Source organism: Salvelinus alpinus, chromosome 18, assembly GCF_045679555.1.
Source record: "Salvelinus alpinus chromosome 18, SLU_Salpinus.1, whole genome shotgun sequence".
Classification (NCBI taxonomy): Eukaryota; Metazoa; Chordata; class Actinopteri; order Salmoniformes; family Salmonidae; genus Salvelinus; species Salvelinus alpinus.
This window is the reverse complement of record NC_092103.1, coordinates 10,912,010-10,933,824: the sequence shown is the minus strand read 5'-3', so window position 1 is coordinate 10,933,824 and position 21,815 is coordinate 10,912,010. Positions and strand designations below refer to the sequence as shown.

The 21,815-nt window shown below is 41.3% G+C and overlaps 1 protein-coding gene across 10 annotated transcripts in view; it reads right to left on the bottom strand.

Moving 5' to 3' along the window:
• The window catches only part of LOC139543695 (aryl hydrocarbon receptor-like), a 48,515-nt gene extending 28,928 nt beyond the window's left edge, over positions 1–19,587 (bottom strand). The window contains exons 1-4 of one of the 10 annotated variants that reach the window (XM_071350019.1): positions 19,076–19,582; positions 15,455–15,684; positions 15,154–15,249; positions 7,664–15,004 (exon numbers count right to left, since the gene is read on the bottom strand). In XM_071350019.1, coding sequence (XP_071206120.1) covers positions 14,215–14,964 — 750 coding nt within the window. In that variant the 5' untranslated portion in view covers positions 14,965–15,004; positions 15,154–15,249; positions 15,455–15,684; positions 19,076–19,582 and the 3' untranslated portion in view covers positions 7,664–14,214. Of the gene's footprint in view, positions 1–7,501; positions 15,685–19,075 lie in introns of those variants that run through there. The other 9 variants (XM_071350015.1, XM_071350022.1, XM_071350012.1 and 6 more) reach the window with 9 other exon arrangements.
• Between the last annotated feature and the right edge of the window lie 2,228 nt (positions 19,588–21,815).

The window sequence follows — 21,815 nt, the reverse complement described above, 5'->3', positions numbered from 1 at the left end:
GGCTTATATTTAGCCTAGGTATAACTTCATTTCTGACTGTTTGAAATGCAGTGTGTTTGTTTTGTGCCGCTACCATGTTGCACACACTGTATATAGACTTTTCTATTGTGTTATTGACTGTACGTTTGTTTATTCCATGTGTAACTCTGTGTTGCTGTTTGTGTCGCACTGCTTTGCTTTATCTTGGCCAGGTTGCAGTTGTAAATGAGTACTTTCACCTTAAATAAAGGTGAAATAAAAAATAAAGAAAAACGTTGTGCTGCTACCATGTTGTGTTTTCTACCATGCTGTGTTGTCATGTGTTGCTGCCATGCTAGGTTGTTGTCTTAGGTCTCTCTGTATGTCGTATTGTGGTGTCTTTCGTGATCTGTCGTGATGTGTGTTTTGTCCTATATTAAAACACATTTTATCCCAGCCCCCGTCCCTGCAGGAGGCCTTTTGCCTTTTGGTAGGCCGTCTTTGTAAACAAGAATTTGTTCTTAACTGACTTGCCTAGTTAAATAAAGGTTAAATAAAAAAGTATTTGACCTTTAAATTGTACAACAACGCTTATTTAGAGAAAATATATTTTTTTTAATCAAGATACTGTATATATCATGAATCGCCCATAAGTTTGAAAAAATGTAGATATCATTTTTAGGCCATATGGTCCAGCACTAGGTGGAGTTCTGCCAAACACAGACTGAGATGGTACTGTACCCTGGCAGTGTACCATGGGCAATTACTACAGAACAACACACACACATACAGGGGCGATAAAGAGGCCCAGACACACACACACACACACACACGACCAAATCTGGGTCAGATAAATTCACCTCTCTATTAAGTCTCTTTGTTCTCCTCTCCCTGGGAGGGAATCATCCTGTCAGACAGACAACAGACAGCCAGGCTTCAGCCACCTCTGACAGACAGACAACAGGACAAAGACATGGGAACTACACAACCATTAACCATACAGGACATACAGAACATCAAGAGCTGCACCTAAACTCTGAGGAACAAACACTCAACATGGAGGGCTGAATCTTGACTTGAGATTTGTGCATGTGCTTTAACTCAAGACATTCATTTAAATCACTCATTGATCATGCAATGGAAGATTTGAGTGAAAAAGGTTTGAGTTACAGAGACAGCTCTGAGGTTAGGATTCAGCGGTCAGAGAAGACAAAATGAGGTGACCGACAATAGCTTGTCCTGTCAGACATTCTAACAGTGCGTCACTGTGAGTGTGTTCCAGAACCCCTCGAGCCATTTTGATAATGAATAGCTTGATTAACTATAAACTGGCACAGATATCTCTATTACACCACTATTGCACGTGCGCACACAAACACACAAACACACACACACACACACACACACATACACACCTTTAGCCAGGAATAGCTGGCTTTTGGCCTATAAAAAAATGGAAAAGCTGATAAATAAAAGTAGCACCAGTCAATTTCCCTGGAGAAGAAGAAAAAATCCCATTGTGAAATAATGCTTTTTAGCCTATTCCTTGATGGAAATACCAGTCTATGGAACTTCATTTGACTGGTCATGCTTATCGGTCTAAAGCTTCATTTGCATAATTTAGTGGAATTAAATTGGCGCGTATACATTATATTTGTTATGTATCTTATTTATCACACGTACAGATACAGAGGCTTTCAGTGGAAAATCTGACTGTCAGTTGTTGCATATTAGATCTCCCTTCTTTCTAAATGTCAAACGGATATTTAAATTTCTGTCCCTCGCATGTGCGGTGCGCTTTTGACAACGGTGTTTTCCGGGCTAATTGCATTATGGAAAAACAGTTGTGCGTAGCCTACTGCCTTGTGCGCATTGCTGCGCTTATTATCAACATTTTAAGTTAAACAATCTGATCTGTTGGATCAGACTCGTTGCTTTTTAACTTTTTTTTATCGTAGCCTAGTCCTATATATATATGAATTTGGGATCTATCATCCCGTAACTGTCCCAGAGTCTGTTAACCTGTCTAGCCCCCCCACATTCCACTGAAAAGGCAGCGTGCGAAATTCAAAACATATTTTTTAGAAATATTTAACTTTCACACATTAACAAGTCCAATACAGCAAATGAAAGATAAACATCTTGTGAATCCAGCCAACATGTCCGATTTTTAAAATGTTTTACAGCGAAAACACCACGTATATTTATGTTAGCTCACCACCAAATACAAAAAAGCACAGACATTTCTTTCACAGCACAGGTAGCTTGCACAAAACCCCCAAATAGAGATAGAATTAGTCACTAACCAAGAAACAACTTCTTCAGATGACAGTCTTATAACATGTTATACAATAAATCTATGTTTTGTTCGAAAAATCTGCATATTTCAGGTATAAATCATAGTTTTACATTGCAGCTACAATCACAAATAGCACCGAAGCAGCAAGAATAACTACAGAGAGCAACGTGAAATACCTAAATACTCATCATAAAACATTTATGAAAAATACATGGTGTACAGCAAATGAAAGATAAACATCTTGTGAATCCAGCCAATATTTCTGATTTTTGAAGTGTTTTACAGCGAAAACACAATATAGCATTATATTAGCGTACCACAATAGCCAACCACACAACCGCATTCATTCACCGCAAAGGTAGCGATCGCAAAAAAACAGCAAAAGATATAAAATTATTCACTAACCTTGACAAACTTCATCAGATGACAGTCCTATAACATCATGTTACACAATACATATATGTTTTGTTCGAAAATGTGCATATTTAGCGGTACAAATCGTGGTTTTACAATGTGAATACGTAGCCAAACTGCACAAAATTATCCGGATATATTTCTGACACTCACCTAATCTAATCAAAGACCTCATCATAAACTTTACTACAAAATACATGTTGTACAGCAAATGAAAGATACACTAGTTCTTAATGCAATCGCCGTGTTATAATTCTAAAAATAACTTTAGTACGACATACAGCTTACATTATAGCGAGACAGCGCCTGCAATGAGGGCGGAAAATAGTACTAAACATTTTCCACAGAAATACGAAATAACATCATAAATGGTTACTACTTTTGCTGAGCTTCCATCAGAATGTTGTACAAGGAGTCCTTTGTCCAGAATAATCGTTGTTTGGTGTTAGAATGTCCTCTTCTCCTGTCGAATTAGCAACCAAAGCTAGCCAAGTGGCGCGAAGTTGTCCATCTTCACCAAACGCAGAGAACGGAAAACGCCAAAACTCCCGATAAACGTTCAATAATCTGATAAAACTATATTGAAAAAACATACTTTACGATGATATTATCACATGTATCAAATAAAATCAAAGCCGGAGATATTAGCCGTCTATACCGAAAGCTTTTCAGAAGGCAATCCAGGGTTCCTTCCCGCGCCTTGCTGAACAAAGGAAATTTGGGGTCACGTCATTCCAAGAGCTCTTGTTCGACCTCAGATCAAGCTAGACACCCCATTCCACCTCCCACTGCCTGTTGACATCTAGTGGAAGGCGTATGATGTGCATGTATATCCATAGATTTCAAGCAAATGAATAGGAAGGCCCTGGAACAGAGCCTCGATTTCAGATTTTTCACTTCCTGACAGGAAGTTTGCTGCAAAATGAGTTATGTTTTACTCACAGATATAATTCAAACGGTTTTAGAAACTTGAGTGTTTTCTATCCAATAGTAATAATAATATGCATATTGTACGATCTAGAATAGAATACGAGGCCGTTTAAATTGGGCACGATTTTTTCCCAAAGTGAAAATAGCGCCCCCTATCCCAAAGAAGTTAAGAATAGGCTATTTCCTTCTCAACAAGCTGACCAATAGAATAGGTCAACTTTTCTACTATGGGGGATAGTAGATTGACATAATGTTGCTGTTCGTTACTCATCTTATTGGCCGAGGGGAAAGTAAATGTGGACAGTTATTCTAACATCTTCAGAGTACACCTCAGAATTCGATAAGAAGGACAGCACATCGTTGCTTCCTCTATTTACATGTTCTGTTCATGTGAATTACCATCATCTAAACGTGCTTCCTGTCATTCTGAGCACCGTTGGTGGATGCCCTAATCAGGTTACGCAACCAATGCATATGGATCCGGTACATTTCTCAAATGTCCAATAAATGAAAATGCTGCCGGTCAAATGTCCTGTGCCACATTTTCCTAATGGAAACCCTATCACTCACTCGCACGCACGCACGCACAAACACACACACACACAGCCTCCATTTGTAGAGTATGTACATTCTTGCTGGACGTGGTGTGGGTAGAGGAGATGTCCACATTGCGTTTACATAGGTACAGATGTAAACAGAGTTGCAAGCTGACTACACCTGCCAGGCTTTACATAGGTACAGATGTAAACAGAGTTGCATGCTGACTACACCGGCCAGGCTTTACAAACAGAGTTGCATACTGACTACACCGGCCAGGCTTTACATAGGTACAGATGTAAACAGAGTTGCATACTGACTACACCGGCCAGGCTTTACATAGGTACAGATGTAAACAGAGTTGCATACTGACTACACCGGCCAGGCTTTACATAGGTACAGATGTAAACAGAGTTGCATACTGACTACACCGGCCAGGCTTTACAAACAGAGTTGCATACTGACTACACCGGCCAGGCTTTACATATGTACAGATGTAAACAGAGTTGCATACTGACTACACCGGCCAGGCTTTACATAGGTACAGATGTAAACAGAGTTGCATACTGACTATACCGGCCAGGCTTTACATAGGTACAGATGTAAACAGAGTTGCATACTGACTATACCGGCCAGGCTTTACATATGTACAGATGTAAACAGAGTTGCATACTGACTATACCGGCCAGGCTTTACATAGGTACAGATGTAAACAGAGTTGCATACTGACTATACCGGCCAGGCTTTACATATGTACAGATGTAAACAGAGTTGCATGCTGACTATACCGGCCAGGCTTTACATATGTACAGATGTAAACAGAGTTGCATGCTGACTACACCGGCCAGGCTTTACATAGGTACAGATGTAAACAGAGTTGCATACTGACTATACCGGCCAGGCTTTTATTTTATTTATTTATTTATTTTACAGTTATTTTACCAGGTAAGTTGACTGAGAACACGTTCTCATTTGCAGCAACGACCTGGGGAATAGTTACAGGGGAGAGGAGGGGGATGAATGAGCCAATTGTAAACTGGGGATTATTAGGTGACCGTGATGGTTGAGGGCCAGATTGGGAATTTAGCCAGGCTTTACATAGGTACAGATGTAAACAGAGTTGCATACTGACTACACCCGCCAGGCGTGAGCGCCAACGCGTGCATATTGATTTTGTCCATCTACACCAGACCCGACCATAACATGCCGGTAAAAATATCAAAACCAACCGTGAACCAACTATATTAATTTGGGTGCATGTCAAACCGCAGGGCTCTCCAGAGGGTGGTGCGGTCTGCCAAACGCATCATTGGGGGCAAACTACCTGCCCACCAGAACACCTACAGGAAGGCCAAAAAGATAATCAAGGACAATAACCACCCGAGCCACTGCCTGTTCACCCCGCTATCATCCAGAAGGTGAGGTCAGTACAGGGGCATCAAAGCTGGGACCGAGAGACTGAATAACATTCCAATGCCTTGATTCCATCCGAAATACACAGCGAACTTATTTAATACTTTACCCCCCCAGATTGGTAAAATGAGTTGTGGTATTGAGTAGAAACTACAATTGAATTACTGAAAATGTATGAATTCAGTGTATTGTTAATTATTTTGGATATCATCTAGGCCTATAAACAGGACGATTTACTAAGTGGAGAACATTAAACCTTTTTTAACATTAAACCTGTCTTTCCTAGAGATGAAAGTCTTATTTACAGTTTTAGTGCAATATACACTACCAGTCAAAAGTTTTAGAACACCTAAAGGTTTAAAAAAAAAAAAACTATTTTATACATTGTAGAATAATAGTGAAGACATCAAAACTATGAAATAACACATATGGAATCATGAAGTAACCAAAAAAGTGTTAAATACATCAAGATATATTTGATTTTTTAGATTCTTCAAGGTAGCCACCCTTTGCCTTGATAACAGCTTTAATACTCTTGGAATTTTCTCAACCAGCTTCACCTGGAATGCTTTTCCAACAGTCTTGAAGTAGTAGCCACATATGTTGAGCACTTGTTGGCTGCTTTTCCTTCACTCTGTGGTCCGACTCATCCCAAACCAACTCAATTTGGTTGCGGTCGGGGGATTGTGGAGGCCAGGTCATCTGATGCAGCACTACATCACTCTCCTTCTTGGTAAAATAGCCATTACACAGCCTGGAGGTGTGTTGGGTCATTGTCCAGTTGAAAAACAAACGATAGTCCCACTAAGCCCAAACCAGATGGGATGGCATATCGCTGCAGAATGCTGTGGTAGCCATGCTGGTTAAGTGTGCCTTGAATTCTAAATAAATCACAGACAGTGTCACCAGCAAAGCACCCACACACCATAACACCTCCTCCTCTATGCTTTACGATGGGAAATACACATGCAGAGATCATCTGTTCACCCACACCGTGTCTCACAAAGACAAGGCAGTCGGAACCAAAAATCTCATATTTGGACACCAGACCAAAGCACAAATTTCCACCAGCCTAATGTCCATTGCTCGTGTTTCTTGGCCCAAGCAAGTTTCTTAGTGTCCTTTAGTAGTGGTTTCTTTGCAGCAATTTGAACATGGCCTGATTCACACAGTCTCCTCTGAACAGTTGATGTTGAGATGTGTCTGTTACTTGAAACACAGAGTGATGGTTGCTGATAATGGGCCTCTGTACGCCTATGTAGATATTCCATTAAAAAACAGCCATTTCCAGCTACAATAGTCATTTACAACATGAACAATGTCTACACTGTATTTCGGATCAATTTAATGTTATTTTTATGGACAAAAAAATCAGCTTTTCTGTCATAAATAAGGATATTTCTAAGTGACCCCAAACTTTTGAATGGTAGTGTAGGAGATCGACTTTATTCAGTTAGTTCGACACCTTTTATGAACTAGTCAACACTTGCTGTTCAAACGTCAGTCAAAGCATAGTAAATAGCCTATGCACCATGACTCCATGGCTGGCTATGGGCTATAGGAAACACGCGAAAGAAAAAGAATGTGCCAGAAAACAATAATTAGGCTAAGTGGATTTCGACTCATCGTTACCACTTAGAGCCCCACAAAGGAGGTGTCATAATACCCATAACACCTAGTGGTCAAACAGGGAAATAGTTCCTTCCGACACCCTTCCGTCAGTGGCAATGTAGCGATACACACACATTCCTAGTTGTCTATGGTAATCTATACTCTCCACTTCACACTTCTGGCTGACATAAAAATAACCTGCTAATGTAATGAATGTAGAGCATGTTCATAGCCTTATTACTTTCCAACAGTGAGTTTATAGATATATTGTGGTGTGTGTGTGTGTGTGTGTGTGTGTGTGTGTGTGTGTGTGTGTGTGTACTTCCATTATCCACTCACCATGGAAGAAGCTCTTGACCTTGAGGTATCCCACGCTGAGCCGGAGGACGGCCAGTTTGTCCAGCCGACCCCTGACCTCTTGGGAGAAGGGCAGAAGGCCAGTCAGCCGGTCCAGCTCCCCGTTCAGACGGTCCCGGTGACATTTAGACGTGTTGGTCATCACCACACCGTCCCCTGGAGCAGGCGTCAGACTGAGGACAGGCAGGAGAGGGGAGGGGAGGGTAGGGGGGATTTAGGAATTTACTGAACAGAGCTGAAATACTGCAGCTGATTTTCAGAGGCTTTAGCTCAGAGGGCTAACAGACTGAGTCCAGATAAGAGAGGATGAGGGGCGGTTAGGAATCTACTGAACATAGACTGTGGAGTAATGCATGTGATTGTCAGAGGCTTTAGCTCGGTGAGCTAACACAGTCTTGTGGTGTACAGATGACCCAGGTTCAAAACTAGTCAGTCAGTCATTATTGACATGATCTGGATACCTTGAGGTGATGCCCATCAGCTATTGGGGCCGTTCAGGAGAGGAGGAGAAGTATAATAGATTTGATACCTGGTCAGTCAAACTTATGTTTATGTAATCTGTCCTGAAATATCCTGTCTCTGTAGTCAACAGAAGGCTGAGCTACTGTTTCAGGGCAATTTCTCTACACCAGTTCCTTGACTAAACAACAAAAGGCGTGTTCACGCTGCACCTTAGGCCAGGGATAAGAGCTCCAGAATCACGGTGTCAAAATAACCAGTGACACGGGTCAAGAACAACATATAGAATTTTCACCATAACAAAAAAAGATTGCAGTTTTGAAACTGCAGTAAAAGTGAAGGAACTGCAATCGACTGTGGTATTTTGGATGCAGTATTTTCAGCGTACGGCAATGTCAATGGACATTGTTAAAACGAGTGCTTCGTAAATTCACTCTGGCTATCTGCTCGGATTTCAGAACACTCTTGTCTGAATGTACCAGAGCGCAGAATAACTGATGAATTTACAAACTCTCAACACCCGTTGAATATGGCCAGTGTCAGTAAATGTTGGAGGAAAATAACGTAATTCAATTCTTGCCAGCAGCACAGTTAGTCACGAACGTTTTGGATAACATGGAAAAAGCCTTACCAGCTCTGCTAGGGTGAGTAGAATGGTAAGAGTGAGGATGTGTTCTCTTATTTGTGTCTGGAAGTAGCTAGCAAGCTAGCCAACTTTAGCGTGTTAGCTTGGGTGCTTGACTGCCTTTGATCCAGAGAGCTTGGATCAACCCTGCTCCTTGGCCAGAGCGGGCAGTGTGTGCGCTGAACAGTCTGAATTTCCAAAACACCCAAAGTCGTAAAATGTCTAACTAGTCATGTGTTATGCTAACAAGCTAGCAAGAGGCTGCATAGCAACAGCATCAACTTCCGGTAGACATGCGAAGCTCAACTGAAAGGTTACCATTTGTTTACTGTATACTAAAACGAACTAATAGCATATAGTATGAGGTATATACTCACTAAGCATGTAGTATATAGTATATTAGTATGGGTATTCAAACACAGCTTGGGTTCATGAGTATATTGATAAAATGTATACATCTGTTTTGATTGCAGGTTTGAAACCTGTTATTAACATGGATATTGCAGGGGTAGCGGAAAACTCCCGAACGTAGTGTGTGGGGCCGTTGGTCATTCAAAAAGTGTAGGGGCAATATTGGCTACATTTACAACAGGAAAAGTATTATATTTAGTGGGGACACAGGCAGAATCGAGAGAATGATTGAGAAGGCTTCTGAGTTAAAGGAAACAAAGATGTAAATTGGTTTAAGATTTAGCAAAGTGTAAACAAACTAAATGTTTATTTTCTCTATTAGGAGAGGATGGGTGTCCCAATCTCTCTCTTTGAAATGTTGCCTTGGGAGAACAGAACAAATTCTGCAGTTTTATAAGTATAAAGGTATTCGGATTTGGCCGTAAAGGGAGCTCCCAAATAAGTAAGGCCTGGCCATTGGTTTCTTTGTTTTTTCCCTACGTTTTACCACACATACCAGCACGCACACACAACTCACCTGTTATGAATATTTGTTAAGTGGTGTTAATACCATGTTTGATTTATTGTGTGGGGAATTATGGAATGATTTGAAATGTTTTAAATGGGTTTGGAAGAACAGGGAAAGAAAAGGGAAAGAAAATACTTAATAGGGCTGACTGACCTATGACCTCTGTTCTGACTTCCTGGTGAGGCCTGATCACCCTCACTAGAAAGACTGAAGACATTGGGTGAGATTTAACTTCACTACGGTAGGGGGCAGCATTGGGAATTTTGGATGAAAAGCGTGCCCAAATTAAACTGCCTGCTACTCAGCCATAAAAGCTAGAATATGCATATAATTAGTAGATTTGGATAGAAAACACTCTAAAGTTTCTAAAACTGTTTGAATGATGTCTGTGAGTATAAAATAACTCATATGGCAGGCAAAAACCAGAGAAAAAATCCAACCAGGAAGTGGGAAATCTGAGGTTTGTAGTTTTTCAACTCTTGGCTTATCGAATACACAGTGTCTATGGGGTCATATTGTACTTCCTAAGGCTTCCACTAGATGTCAACAGTCTTTAGAACCTTGTTTGATGCTTCTACTGTGAGGTGGAGGCAAATGAGAGGGGAATGAGTCAGAGGTCTGCCAGAGAGCCACGAACTCAGTCTCGCGCGTTCACGTGAGAGCGAGCTCTGTTCCATTGCAATTCTACAGACAAAGGAATTCTCCGGTTGGAACATAATTGAAGATTTATGTTAAAAACATCCTAAAGATTGATTCTATACTTCGTTTGACATGTTTCTACGGACTGTAATATAACTTTTTTGACTTTTCGTCCGTACTATCCGCTGGACTTGCACGCGCGTCGAGAGTTTGGATTGTGTACTGGACACGCAAACAACAAGGAGGTATTTGGACATAAATGATGGACATTATCGAACAAAACAAACATTTATTGTGGAACTGGGATTCCTGGGAGTGCATTCTGATGAAGATCATCAAAGGTAAGTGAATATTTATAATGCTATTTCTGACTTCTGTTGACTCCAACATGGCGTATATCTGTTTGGCTTGATTTGTCGTCTGAGCGCCGTACTCAGATTATTGCATGGTTTGCTTTTTCCATAAAGTTTTTTTGAAATCTGATACAGCGGTTGCATTAAGGAGAAGTGGATCTAAAATTCCATGCATAACAGTTGTATCTTTTAGCAATGTTTATTATGAGTATTTCTGTAAATTGATGTGGCTCTCTGCAAAATCACAGGATATTTTGGAACTACTGAACATAACGCGCCAATGTAAACTCAGATTTTTGGATATAAATATGAACTTTACTGAACAAAACATACATGTATTGTGTAACATGAAGTCCTATGAGTGTCATCTGATGAAGATCATCAAAGGTTAGTGATTAATTTTATCTCTATTTCTGCTTTTTGTGACTCCTCTCTTTGGCTGGAAAAATGGCTGTGTTTTTCTGTGACTTGGCTCTGACCTAACATAATTGTTTGGTGTGCTTTCGTCGTAAAGCCTTTTTGAAATCGGACACTGTGGCTAGATTTACAACAAGTGTATCTTTAAAATGGTGTAAAATACTTGTATGTTTGAGGAATTTTAATTATGGGATTTCTGTTGTTTTGAATTTGGCGCCCTGCAGTTTCACTGGCTGTTGACGAGGTGGGACGCTACCGTCCCACATACACTAGTGAGGTAAAATGGGCTATGTAAACACTAATAATTAGGAAGAAGTATACATTTAGCAATAGTCCTGTGTGTGATTCGGAACACGAGAATGAGAGAGAGAGAGAGCACTGCATTGATTGAGGGACACCTGTCTCTAGTCTATTTTACCATTACCTTATGGGATACAATTATTTCTTTACGGAGTTTGTGGTGGCATTTTTCTGCTTTACCAAATGAGGAGAGTTACAAACTACACACCAGTCAGAATTATACTTAAATTACATCTTTAATAATAATAAGAGCTTTGCAATAGCCTTTTTTGACTTTCAATGATGCGCTATCTCTAATGATCCATTGAAAAGTACCAACAGAAAAGTACAAAGATCTTTTATAGCCAAGATACACCCCTCTCAACTTACATGACGAATCACAGATCTTAGGAACAGTTCACAAAGGTTAAGATTTGTATGAAAAATATCTATAAAACATAGCAGAGAGTTACTGCTGTGTCAACAGTTCTCATTGTAAAGACCAGTGTCTGGCCCCCTCACTCCAAAAGGGAACCGTCTCTCCCTGATAAGGCATAGAACAGAACCATTAGCTCATGTTATCTGGAATGCTCTTTAGGCTTTATTACCCAAAAACATCGTAAATCTCCTCTGTCAGTGCTATCTCATAGAGGCCCATCCTCAGTGGAACACACACACAATACTCTATTCTGTCGAATGTAACAACTATTATAAATGTAATACAAACAATATAACATAATCTTACAATTTTCCACGACAAGTTATCAAGAGTTGTAATTCTAATTTGATTTGTTATTCTAATTTGGTTATTTTTGATTTAACAGGCAGTGTTGTTGTTTTTAATTACTGGTCCCCTGGGGCCTTTGGTAAATATACGTTTTTCCCACCTCTAGTATATATGAAGAAGTGTATTGCTGTTGTTGTGTTGTTTGTTTGTTTTGTCTTGTTCCGACTGTACAGCAGACCTCACCAGATTGGGTCTGCTGTACAGTCGGAATTTCTCCCTAAGGGATAACTCTGCGGGGAGGTCGTCAGTATGATAAGGGAGTATAAGCGAATTTGAAAAATGGTTTCAACAAGTGTGTTGTTATGCTCTTTGACATTTGTTTTGGGAATGTTGTATTAAGAAAATTGGGAAGGTAATAATTTGTCATACGGTAAATCGTTTTAATGTATCAAAAATGCCTTAAACTGTTGTTTTGGTCGGTCCTCTTTCGAAGTTATGGAGAAGGTGACCACAGATGGTGTCTAGATGCATGGAAGGGATAGATTGATAGTCAAGAACAGTGTGAACCTCAACACCCCTAACCGGCTGAAGAAATGGAGTTCACTACGGCCTTGTCCTTCAACACTCCTACCATGAGACCTGAGTCCGAGCCAGCAACCTGTGCACAACATCCAGTCGAAGCTATCAACTGCCTTTTCTTGCATACTTTTTCCCCCTTCTGAGAGTGAATTGCACTATGTGAAGGGTTGAAACTCAATGACAACGGAAGTCATTTACAATTGTAATGTACTAAGTGTAAGAAAGTCTTTTATGTTATGTTAATGTTGTTTAATGTTAATGCTTGTTTAATGAAAATGCTTGTAAGTCATTTTCTATAAGGTTGAGACTTAGTCTCAAAAGGGACAAAATGTTTTGGAAAATTAAATAATTAGTCATGCTATCCTGTGTTTTACTGCTTAAAGAATAGTCTATTTTTATATGCTAGTGTTTTTCTAACCTGATTCAAACTAGTCTTTGTGGGACTAAGTCATAAGAGTGGGCGTATAGCTAAGGTCCATTTGGGAGCGACCACAGCATGTGACATCCTGTGGGTTTACTATCTACAGAAAGTCACATGTATGGAAACTTGCAGAAAGGAGCACATCATAGTGTTTTCTGTTGTGAATGCAGTTAGACGGTTGAGCCCTCAGGCTAACAACCTCGTCCTATCTTAAATCTGCACAGACAACTAATTGCCTTTTACACACTATCTGCTGACTGCCACGTATACAAAAAGGATGTGCTTCTCTATAAAAGCTGAGAACTTTTCGTTGAGCTTTCAACTATGCACTGTTGAGTCGATTATTGATTCTCCATTTTTGCAAATCTTATAATAAAGTGTTGTTTAAAAGAATATGCAGTTTCTCTCTTCCTAGAGAATTTCTGATACACTTCTCACTAGTGTTGCACGACTGAGGGATTTTTGGAGTCAACCTTATTATTGCAGAGTCATACTAGGAAGCAGGGCCAGTCCGGGCCATTCTGCCACCCTAGGCGAGACCAAAAAATTGCCTATTTTCCAGATGTTGAAGTTAGGTTCAATTTAAATTCTGAGTGAAAGATGGAAAGACATCATTTATAGACGTCTATGTTTGGGCCAAACCAAGGCTGATCCAGACCGGACCAAATCGGAACCAAACATAGACATCTATGATTGGTTCAGATATGGTTCGGATATGACCAAAAACCAACGTCCGTGGACGTGGAAATCAAGGCATGCACCAAAACAATATGTCCAAAAGGCGTCGGCCCCTGCTTACTGAGGTATAGCCTACCATGTCTGCCCCCAATGGAATTTTATGAATGCCATCCATGTGGTAGGCCCACTGTTTGTAAAACAGGCCATTGCATTGGCTTTTTTAGACCTGATTCCTCAGACTAATCAATTTGGCTATTTAAGCTCTGAATATCAGCTACCCAACTTTATCAGGAGGAGTTATCCTGAGCCTATTTATGTGTTTACACAGGAAATGCAGAAGTATTCTCTTTTTCACTATCATCAGCTCGTCAAAAATTGAAACCAATGATCATGACAATTGAGCCAACGGGAGTAGCCTGATTGTACATTCCATATTGTCCATTTTACATTTACATTTAAGTCATTTAGCAGACGCTCTTATCCAGAGCGACTTACAAATTGGTGCATTCACCTTATGATATCCAGTGGAACAACCACTTTACAATAGTGCATCTAACTCTTTTAAGGGGGGGGGGGGGGGTTAGAAGGATTACTTTATCCTATCCTAGGTATTCCTTAAAGAGGTGGGGTTTCAGGTGTCTCCGGAAGGTGGTGATTGACTCCGCTGACCTGGCGTCGTGAGGGAGTTTGTTCCACCATTGGGGTGCCAGAGCAGCGAACAGTTTTGACTGGGCTGAGCGGGAACTGTACTTCCTCAGAGGTAGGGAGGCGAGCAGGCCAGAGGTGGATGAACGCAGTGCCCTTGTTTGGGTGTAGGGCCTGATCAGAGCCTGAAGGTACGGAGGTGCCGTTCCCCTCACAGCTCCGTAGGCAAGCACCATGGTCTTGTAGCGGATGCGAGCTTCAACTGGAAGCCAGTGGAGAGAGCGGAGGAGCGGGGTGACGTGAGAGAACTTGGGAAGGTTGAACACCAGACGGGCTGCGGCGTTCTGGATGAGTTGTAGGGGTTTAATGGCACAGGCAGGGAGCCCAGCCAACAGCGAGTTGCAGTAATCCAGACGGGAGATGACAAGTGCCATGATTAGGACCTGCGCCGCTTCCTGTGTGAGGCAGGGTCGTACTCTGCGAATGTTGTAGAGCATGAACCTACAGGAACGGGTCACCGCCTTGATGTTAGTTGAGAACGACAGGGTGTTGTCCAGGATCACGCCAAGGTTCTTAGCACTCTGGGAGGAGGACACAATGGAGTTGTCAACCGTGATGGCAAGATCATGGAACGGGCAGTCCTTCGCCGGGAGGAAGAGCAGCTCCGTCTTGCCGAGGTTCAGCTTGAGGTGGTGATCCGTCATCCACACTGTCTGCCAGACATGCAGAGATGCGATTCGCCACCTGGTTATCAGAAGGGGGAAAGGAGAAGATTAATTGTGTGTCGTCTGCATAGCAATGATAGGAGAGACCATGTGAGGATATGACAGAGCCAAGTGACTTGGTGTATAGCGAGAATAGGAGAGGGCCTAGAACAGAGCCCTGGGGGACACCAGTGGTGAGAGCACGGGCCGCGCCGGAGATGCCCAACTCGGAGAGGGTGGAGAGGAGGATCTGATGGTTCACAGTATCAAAGGCAGCCGATAGGTCTAGAAGGATGAGAGCAGAGGAGAGAGAGTTAGCTTTAGCAGTGCGGAGCGCCTCCGTGACACAGAGAAGAGCAGTCTCAGTTGAATGACTAGTCTTGAAACCTGACTGATTTGGATCAAGAAGGTCATTCTGAGAGAGATAGCAGGAGAGCTGGCCAAGGACGGCACGTTCAAGAGTTTTGGAGAGAAAAGAAAGAAGGGATACTTGTCTGTAGTTGTTGACATCGGAGGGATCGAGTGTAGGTTTTTTCAGAAGGGGTGCAACTCTCGCTCTCTTGAAGACGGAAGGGACGTAGCCAGCGGTCAAGGATGAGTTGATGAGCGAGGTGAGGTAAGGGAGAAGGTCTCCGGAAATGGTCTGGAGAAGAGAGGAGGGGATAGGGTCAAGCGGGCAGGTTGTTGGGCGGCCGGCCGTCACAAGACGCGAGATTTCATCTGGAGAGAGAGGGGAGAAAGAGGTCAAAGCACAGGGTAGGGCAGTGTGAGCAGAACCAGCGGTGTCGTTTGACTTAGCAAACGAGGATCGGATGTCGTCGACCTTCTTTTCAAAATGGTTGACGAAGTCATCCGCAGAGAGGGAGGAGGGGGGGGGGGGGGAGGAGGATTCAGGAGGGAGGAGAAGGTGGCAAAGAGCTTCCTAGGTTTAGAGGCAGATGCTTGGAATTTAGAGTGGTAGAAAGTGGCTTTAGCAGCAGAGACAGAAGAGGAGAATGTAGAGAGGAGGGAGTGAAAGGATGCCAGGTCCGCAGGCAGGCGAGTTTTCCTCCATTTCCGCTCGGCTGCCCGGAGCCCTGTTCTGTGAGCTCGCAATGAGTCGTCGAGCCACGGAGCAGGAGGGGAGGACCGAGCCGGCCTGGAGGATTTTAATTTGACCTGTCTTGTTTTTAGGATAGGATAGGCTATGATGTTTGTTAACATGTCAACGCATTCTTTATTTGATTGGGCACCATTTATGTTAGGCTATTTGATTGGAGAAACCTGCATGATGTAAAAAGTTCCAGTCTCATTACATTGTCATACATTTTATCTCCAGCCTGTAGGCTACAGAAAAGGCCACATACTCTTTCTGCTAAAGGATTTGTTAGATAATTTTTTGGACATGACGCTGGTGGAGAGCTGCATTTCTCCAACAGCACCTGGGAGAGGCACGCTGGGAATGGACAAGATAAATATTTTACGTCCCTGTTTTATGTGTTGTCGGAGGTGAGTCTTGGTCAGTTTAGCTCAGAAAATGACTTAGCCTATAAAAGGCCTATTTTCTTTGAATATAGAAGGCGATGTGTAGGAACTACAATATTTCAGTGGTATTTCTGCTGTGCACAGTCTTGACGGATCCCAATGGGATGATGAAATATCGGCCCGCGCAGAGAAGCACGAGACTGAATTTTACTCAACTTTCTAGAGTTTTCCCCCTTTGATAGTGTTAACTATGTTTCCCATTACTGTGGGAATTGTGATTGAATCAACGCAATATTAGCCACTTTCAATGCAACAAACCTAAACAAAACGAACTATGCGAGACTTAGTATGTAAAACTATGCAAGTGATTTTGTTGTAGGCAGAATGCATCAGAGTAGGATTATATTGCATTGACACTCAGCCCGTACTGCAGCATAACCAATCAGAGCTGCAGTAGGCCTATATGCAAATAGACCATTGCTATATATGGATCTGTGCCAGTCACTTTGAACTGGACTGTGTTTACAGCATGAGCGGTCGTGAGTAGATGCACTTGTTTTGAGATCAAAGCGAGAGCTGCTTGTAGCCACATGTGCACATTTGTTCATATCCTTTGCTAGTTAGTGAGTTATTTGCTAGTTAGTGAGTTATTAGCCAGTCATAGATCATTTGTAGTCAGCAATGGTGGAGTGATTGCTTCCTACAAGAGCACAAAACGTGTACATCTTTGAAAAGCGGGTCCGACAAAGAGCTTTTTTTTGTCTTAAAGTGGCAGTGTTGTATTTTGATACAGGCTTGAATAAGCTAAGTAGCCAATAGGCAGAGGGTAGCATAATAATGCATTATATTTTGTAAAGTGGTTTGCATCAAACAAAACAACAACATTTTCAGTCACCTCCTTGTCTGAATGACAAGTGGATAAACAGGTTAACGTCAAGCCCTGCATGTTAAAATGTTATGCGACACATTTTCTCCATTGTTTTTGATGGTAGGCCACTCTGGTAGGCCTACAAAATCTAATCAAACACTTCATGAGGGCCCATGAGCTCATGTTGCGCAACATTTCTAAAGGCTATGCAATTGCGTGAGAAAACAGAGTGATGGCCTTGATTAAAAAGAGGAGGATCACATCAGCTTTATATAGGCTAGGCCTACTATATTTATTTCTCGACTTTACTAATATTAAGCACATTGCTTCTCTTTAACAGGAGTATAGTCTACCTGGCTGGCATGAAAATGAACCACGGGAAAAATGTTCTCCATTCGCTATTTAAGTGCAAAGATGACATGTATTGTTTTCCCTTACCCGGTTTGAGACAGGTGCACGATAATGGTCCATTCTAAATCAAAACACATTTCACACATATATTATTTATTAAATGTAAAGACAATATTAAATTAAGAATAGTCTGATGGGTGACAATATTAGTCTATCACTTGTGAATTATATTTTAGCACTTCAACAAGAAATAGCGCATTCCTTTTTTTATATCTATATTTATACAAAGTCCCTTAAAATTAAATCTCTAATTGACCATGTGACCTAGACACCTCAAACCAACGTTGCAATGTTCACAGGGTTGGGACATACATCGCACAGGCTTTGGTTATTTGAAAAAAATATGTATATATATATTCCCTTCAATTTATTAGTTAAATGTGTGACTTAAAACTTCAATTGCTCCTTGATCACATGACCTAGGCACTTCAAAGCAACTTTGTATTGTTCAAAGGGGAGGGAAACACATTGCACAGCCTTTGGTTCTCCCAAATACCACTTACACGATTTTATAGAAATATTTTAATGTATATCATTTCAATAGCTCTTCAACCACATGACTTAGCAACCTAATTTCAACTCTCATTCGTTCCTTACATAGAGAGCTATGTTGCACAAAATCATTCCACTTGTTTTTTTATATCTATATTTATACAAAGTCACTTAAAATTCAATAGCTAATTGACCATGTGACCTAGACACCTCAAACCAAAGTTGGAATGTTCACAGGAGAGGGACATACAGTGCATTTTGGAAAGTATTCAGACCCTTTATCCTCATCAATTTACACACAATACCCCATAATGACAAAGCGAAAACATGTTTTTAGATATTTTTGCAAATGTATTAAAAATAAAAACAGAAATACCTTATTTACATAATTATTCAGGCCCTTTGCTATGAAACTCTAAATTGAGCTCAGGTGCATCCTGTTTCCATTGATCATCCTTGAAATGTTTCTACAACTTAATTGGAGTCCACCTGTGGTAAGTTCAATTGATTGGACATGATTTGGAAAGGCACACACCTGTCTATATAAGGTCCCACAGTTGACAGTACATGTCAGAGCAAAAACTAAGCCATGAGTTCGAATAAATGGTCTGTAGAGCCCGAGACAAGATTATGTTGAGGCACATTTCTGCAGCATTGAAGGTCCCCAAGAACACAGTGGCCTCCATCATTCTTAATTTAAATAAGTTTGGAACCACCAATACTCTTCCTAGAGATATATCGAAACTCAAACCAACTTTACCACGGTCTGGGACCGACATGGGACACTAATGACTTTGAACCTAATCTAAGAGACGTGCATGACCAGAAGCAGAAAGCAGTGAATACATCGTACATTTATAAGCATATTATGCTTACCTTTTCTGGACGGGTTTCTTCCTCTTCTTCGCCGCATAGATACCCTCATCCCCCAACATGGTGACTTTGACTTTTCAAAATAAATTCAAATCAATCAAGTTTAAGTTTTCCTCCACAGTTTACCCGCGTAACTTGAAGAACATTAAACGCAAAACACACATGAAGCAGCCGACATTCCAAATGTGAACAGAAAAGTTTGCGTACTTTCTGCTGGTCCAAACGCCCTTGGCTATCTGCTTTGTTGTTTTGCGGTCGATTAAACGTTGGTCTGGTGGGGGTCCTACTCCTATTTGTCCACTCCAAAGTCACCAAATCTCCACTTCAGTCCCTCAAATGTGAAAATTGTCCGGTCTGTTCCTGAGACGCTAAAAGGGTCTTCTTCTTGCACGAGGTTTCAACCAATTGAAATCTCTGTAACATAGAGCTGTGCCACACCGAAAATTATTGGTGTAAATTCACTAACGTTGCCATTGTTCTTAATAAGAGCATTATATTCTGCAGCAGCAGTGACAACATCAACGACGTATGAGACAGAGACCAGTACAGAATCAGTGTGGGGTGATATTATGAATATTATGACTTTCACTTTTCTCGAGGCATAAGTAATAAGTGTGTAACAATAACCTCTGCTGGCAGGGCCATAGCTAGGGTCTGGGTTTTAGTGAGGTCCGGACTAGGTCTTCCCATCCTATACATTTTTTAACGTTTAAGGTCATTTAGACTGCTGCATTTCTATAGGCTACAATTTAAAAACTCTAAAATGCTATTTTGAGTAAAGCAAAAACAAGCAAAAACGACCCAAGCCATTATCATTCATTTTTTATAATTTTGGAGGGGTTTAGAAACTCTGTATTTTTATTTATTTTTATTACATTTCAAATTATAATACAATAACGGAAAAATATATATAGGACATCACTACACGTATATTTTCTCTGAAGAAACATAAAATAACATTAAAGTAAAATAATAAAATTACTACACATGATTTGAGTTTCAAAAGTTAAAGCACCTACAATAAAATAATTAAAGTAAGGTCAGGGGTTACAAATGTACAAACCTATGAGAGTTCAAATCAAATCAAACTTTATTTGTCACATGTGCCGAATACAACAGGTGTAGTAGACCTTACCGTGAAATGCTTACTTACAAGCCCTTAACCAACAATGCAGTTCAAGAAAGAGTTAAGAAAATATTTACCAAGTAAAGTAAAACATAATTAAAAGTCACCCCCAGTCTGTTATATCTGGAGTATTTCTCCTGTCTTATCCGGTGTCCTGTGTGAATTTAAGTATGCTCTCTCTAATTCTCTCTTTCTCTCTTTCTTTCTTTCTCTCTCTCGGAAGACCTGAGCCCTAGGACCATGCCTCAGGACTACCTGGCATGATGACTCCTTGCTGTCCCCAGTCCACCTGGCCGTGCTGCTGCTCCAGTTTCAACTGTTCTGCCTGAGGTTATGGAACCCTGACCTGTTCACTGGACGTGCTACCTGTGCCAGACCTGCTGTTTTCAACTCTCTAGAGACAGCAGGAGCGGTAGAGATACTCTCAATGATTGGCTATGAAAAGCCAACTGACATTTACTCCTGAGGTGCTGACCTGTTGCACCCTCGACAACTACTGTGATTATTATTCTTTGACCATGCTGGTCATTTATGAACATTTGAACATATTGGCCATGTTCTGTTATATTCTCCACCCGGCACAGCCAGAAGAGGACTGGCCACCCCCCATAGCCTGGTTTTTCTCTAGGTTTCTTCCTAGGTTTTGGCCTTTCTAGGGAGTTTTTCCTAGCCACCGTGCTTCTACACCTGCATTGCTTGCTGTTTGGGGTTTTAGGCTGGGTTTCTGTACAGCACTTTGATATATCAGCTGATGTAAGAAGGGCTTTATAAATAAATTTGATTTGATTTGATTTCACACCCGCCTTCCTGCCCATATCTGAATCTCCCTTCCCTCCCGGCTGTCTCTGTTCTCTTTTCATGTCTCATCCCTCAATGTATTTATTATTTATCATCACTTTGTCTGAATGTATGTCTGAAAATATGTAGTGTCGTGGCCAAAAGTTGAGAATGACACATTCATTTGTCTGCTGCCTCAGTTTGTATGATGGCAATTTGCATACAATAACAAACAATAACAATAACAAGGCTATATACAGGGGGTACAGGTACCGAGTCAATGTGCGGGGGTACAGGTTAGTCAAGGTAATTTGTTCATGTAGGTAGTCGTAAAGTGACTATGCATAGATAAACAGTGAGTAGCAGCAGTGTGAAAACAAATGGGAGGGGGTCAATGTAAATTGTCCGGATGGCCATTTGATTAATTGTTCAGCAGTGTTATGGCTTGGGGGAGAAGCTGTTAAGGAGCTTTTGATCCTAGACTTGGCGCCCCGGTACCACTTGCCGTGCGGTAGCAGTGAGAACAGTCTATGACTTGAGTGACTGGAGTCTTTGACAATTTTTGGGGCTTTCCTCTGACACCGCCTAGTATATATCAATCACGGACGGCTGTATCACATCCGGCCGTGATTGGGAGTCCCATAGGGCAGCGACCAACTGGCCCAGCGTCGTCTGGGTTTGGCCAGGGTAGGCCGTCATTATAAATACGAATTTGTTCTTAACTGACTTGCCTAGTTAAATAAAGGTTAAATACAAATAAAATAAATATAGGTCCTGGATGGCAGGAAGCTTGGCCACAGTGATGTACTGGGCTGTATGCACTACCCTCTGTATCTCCTT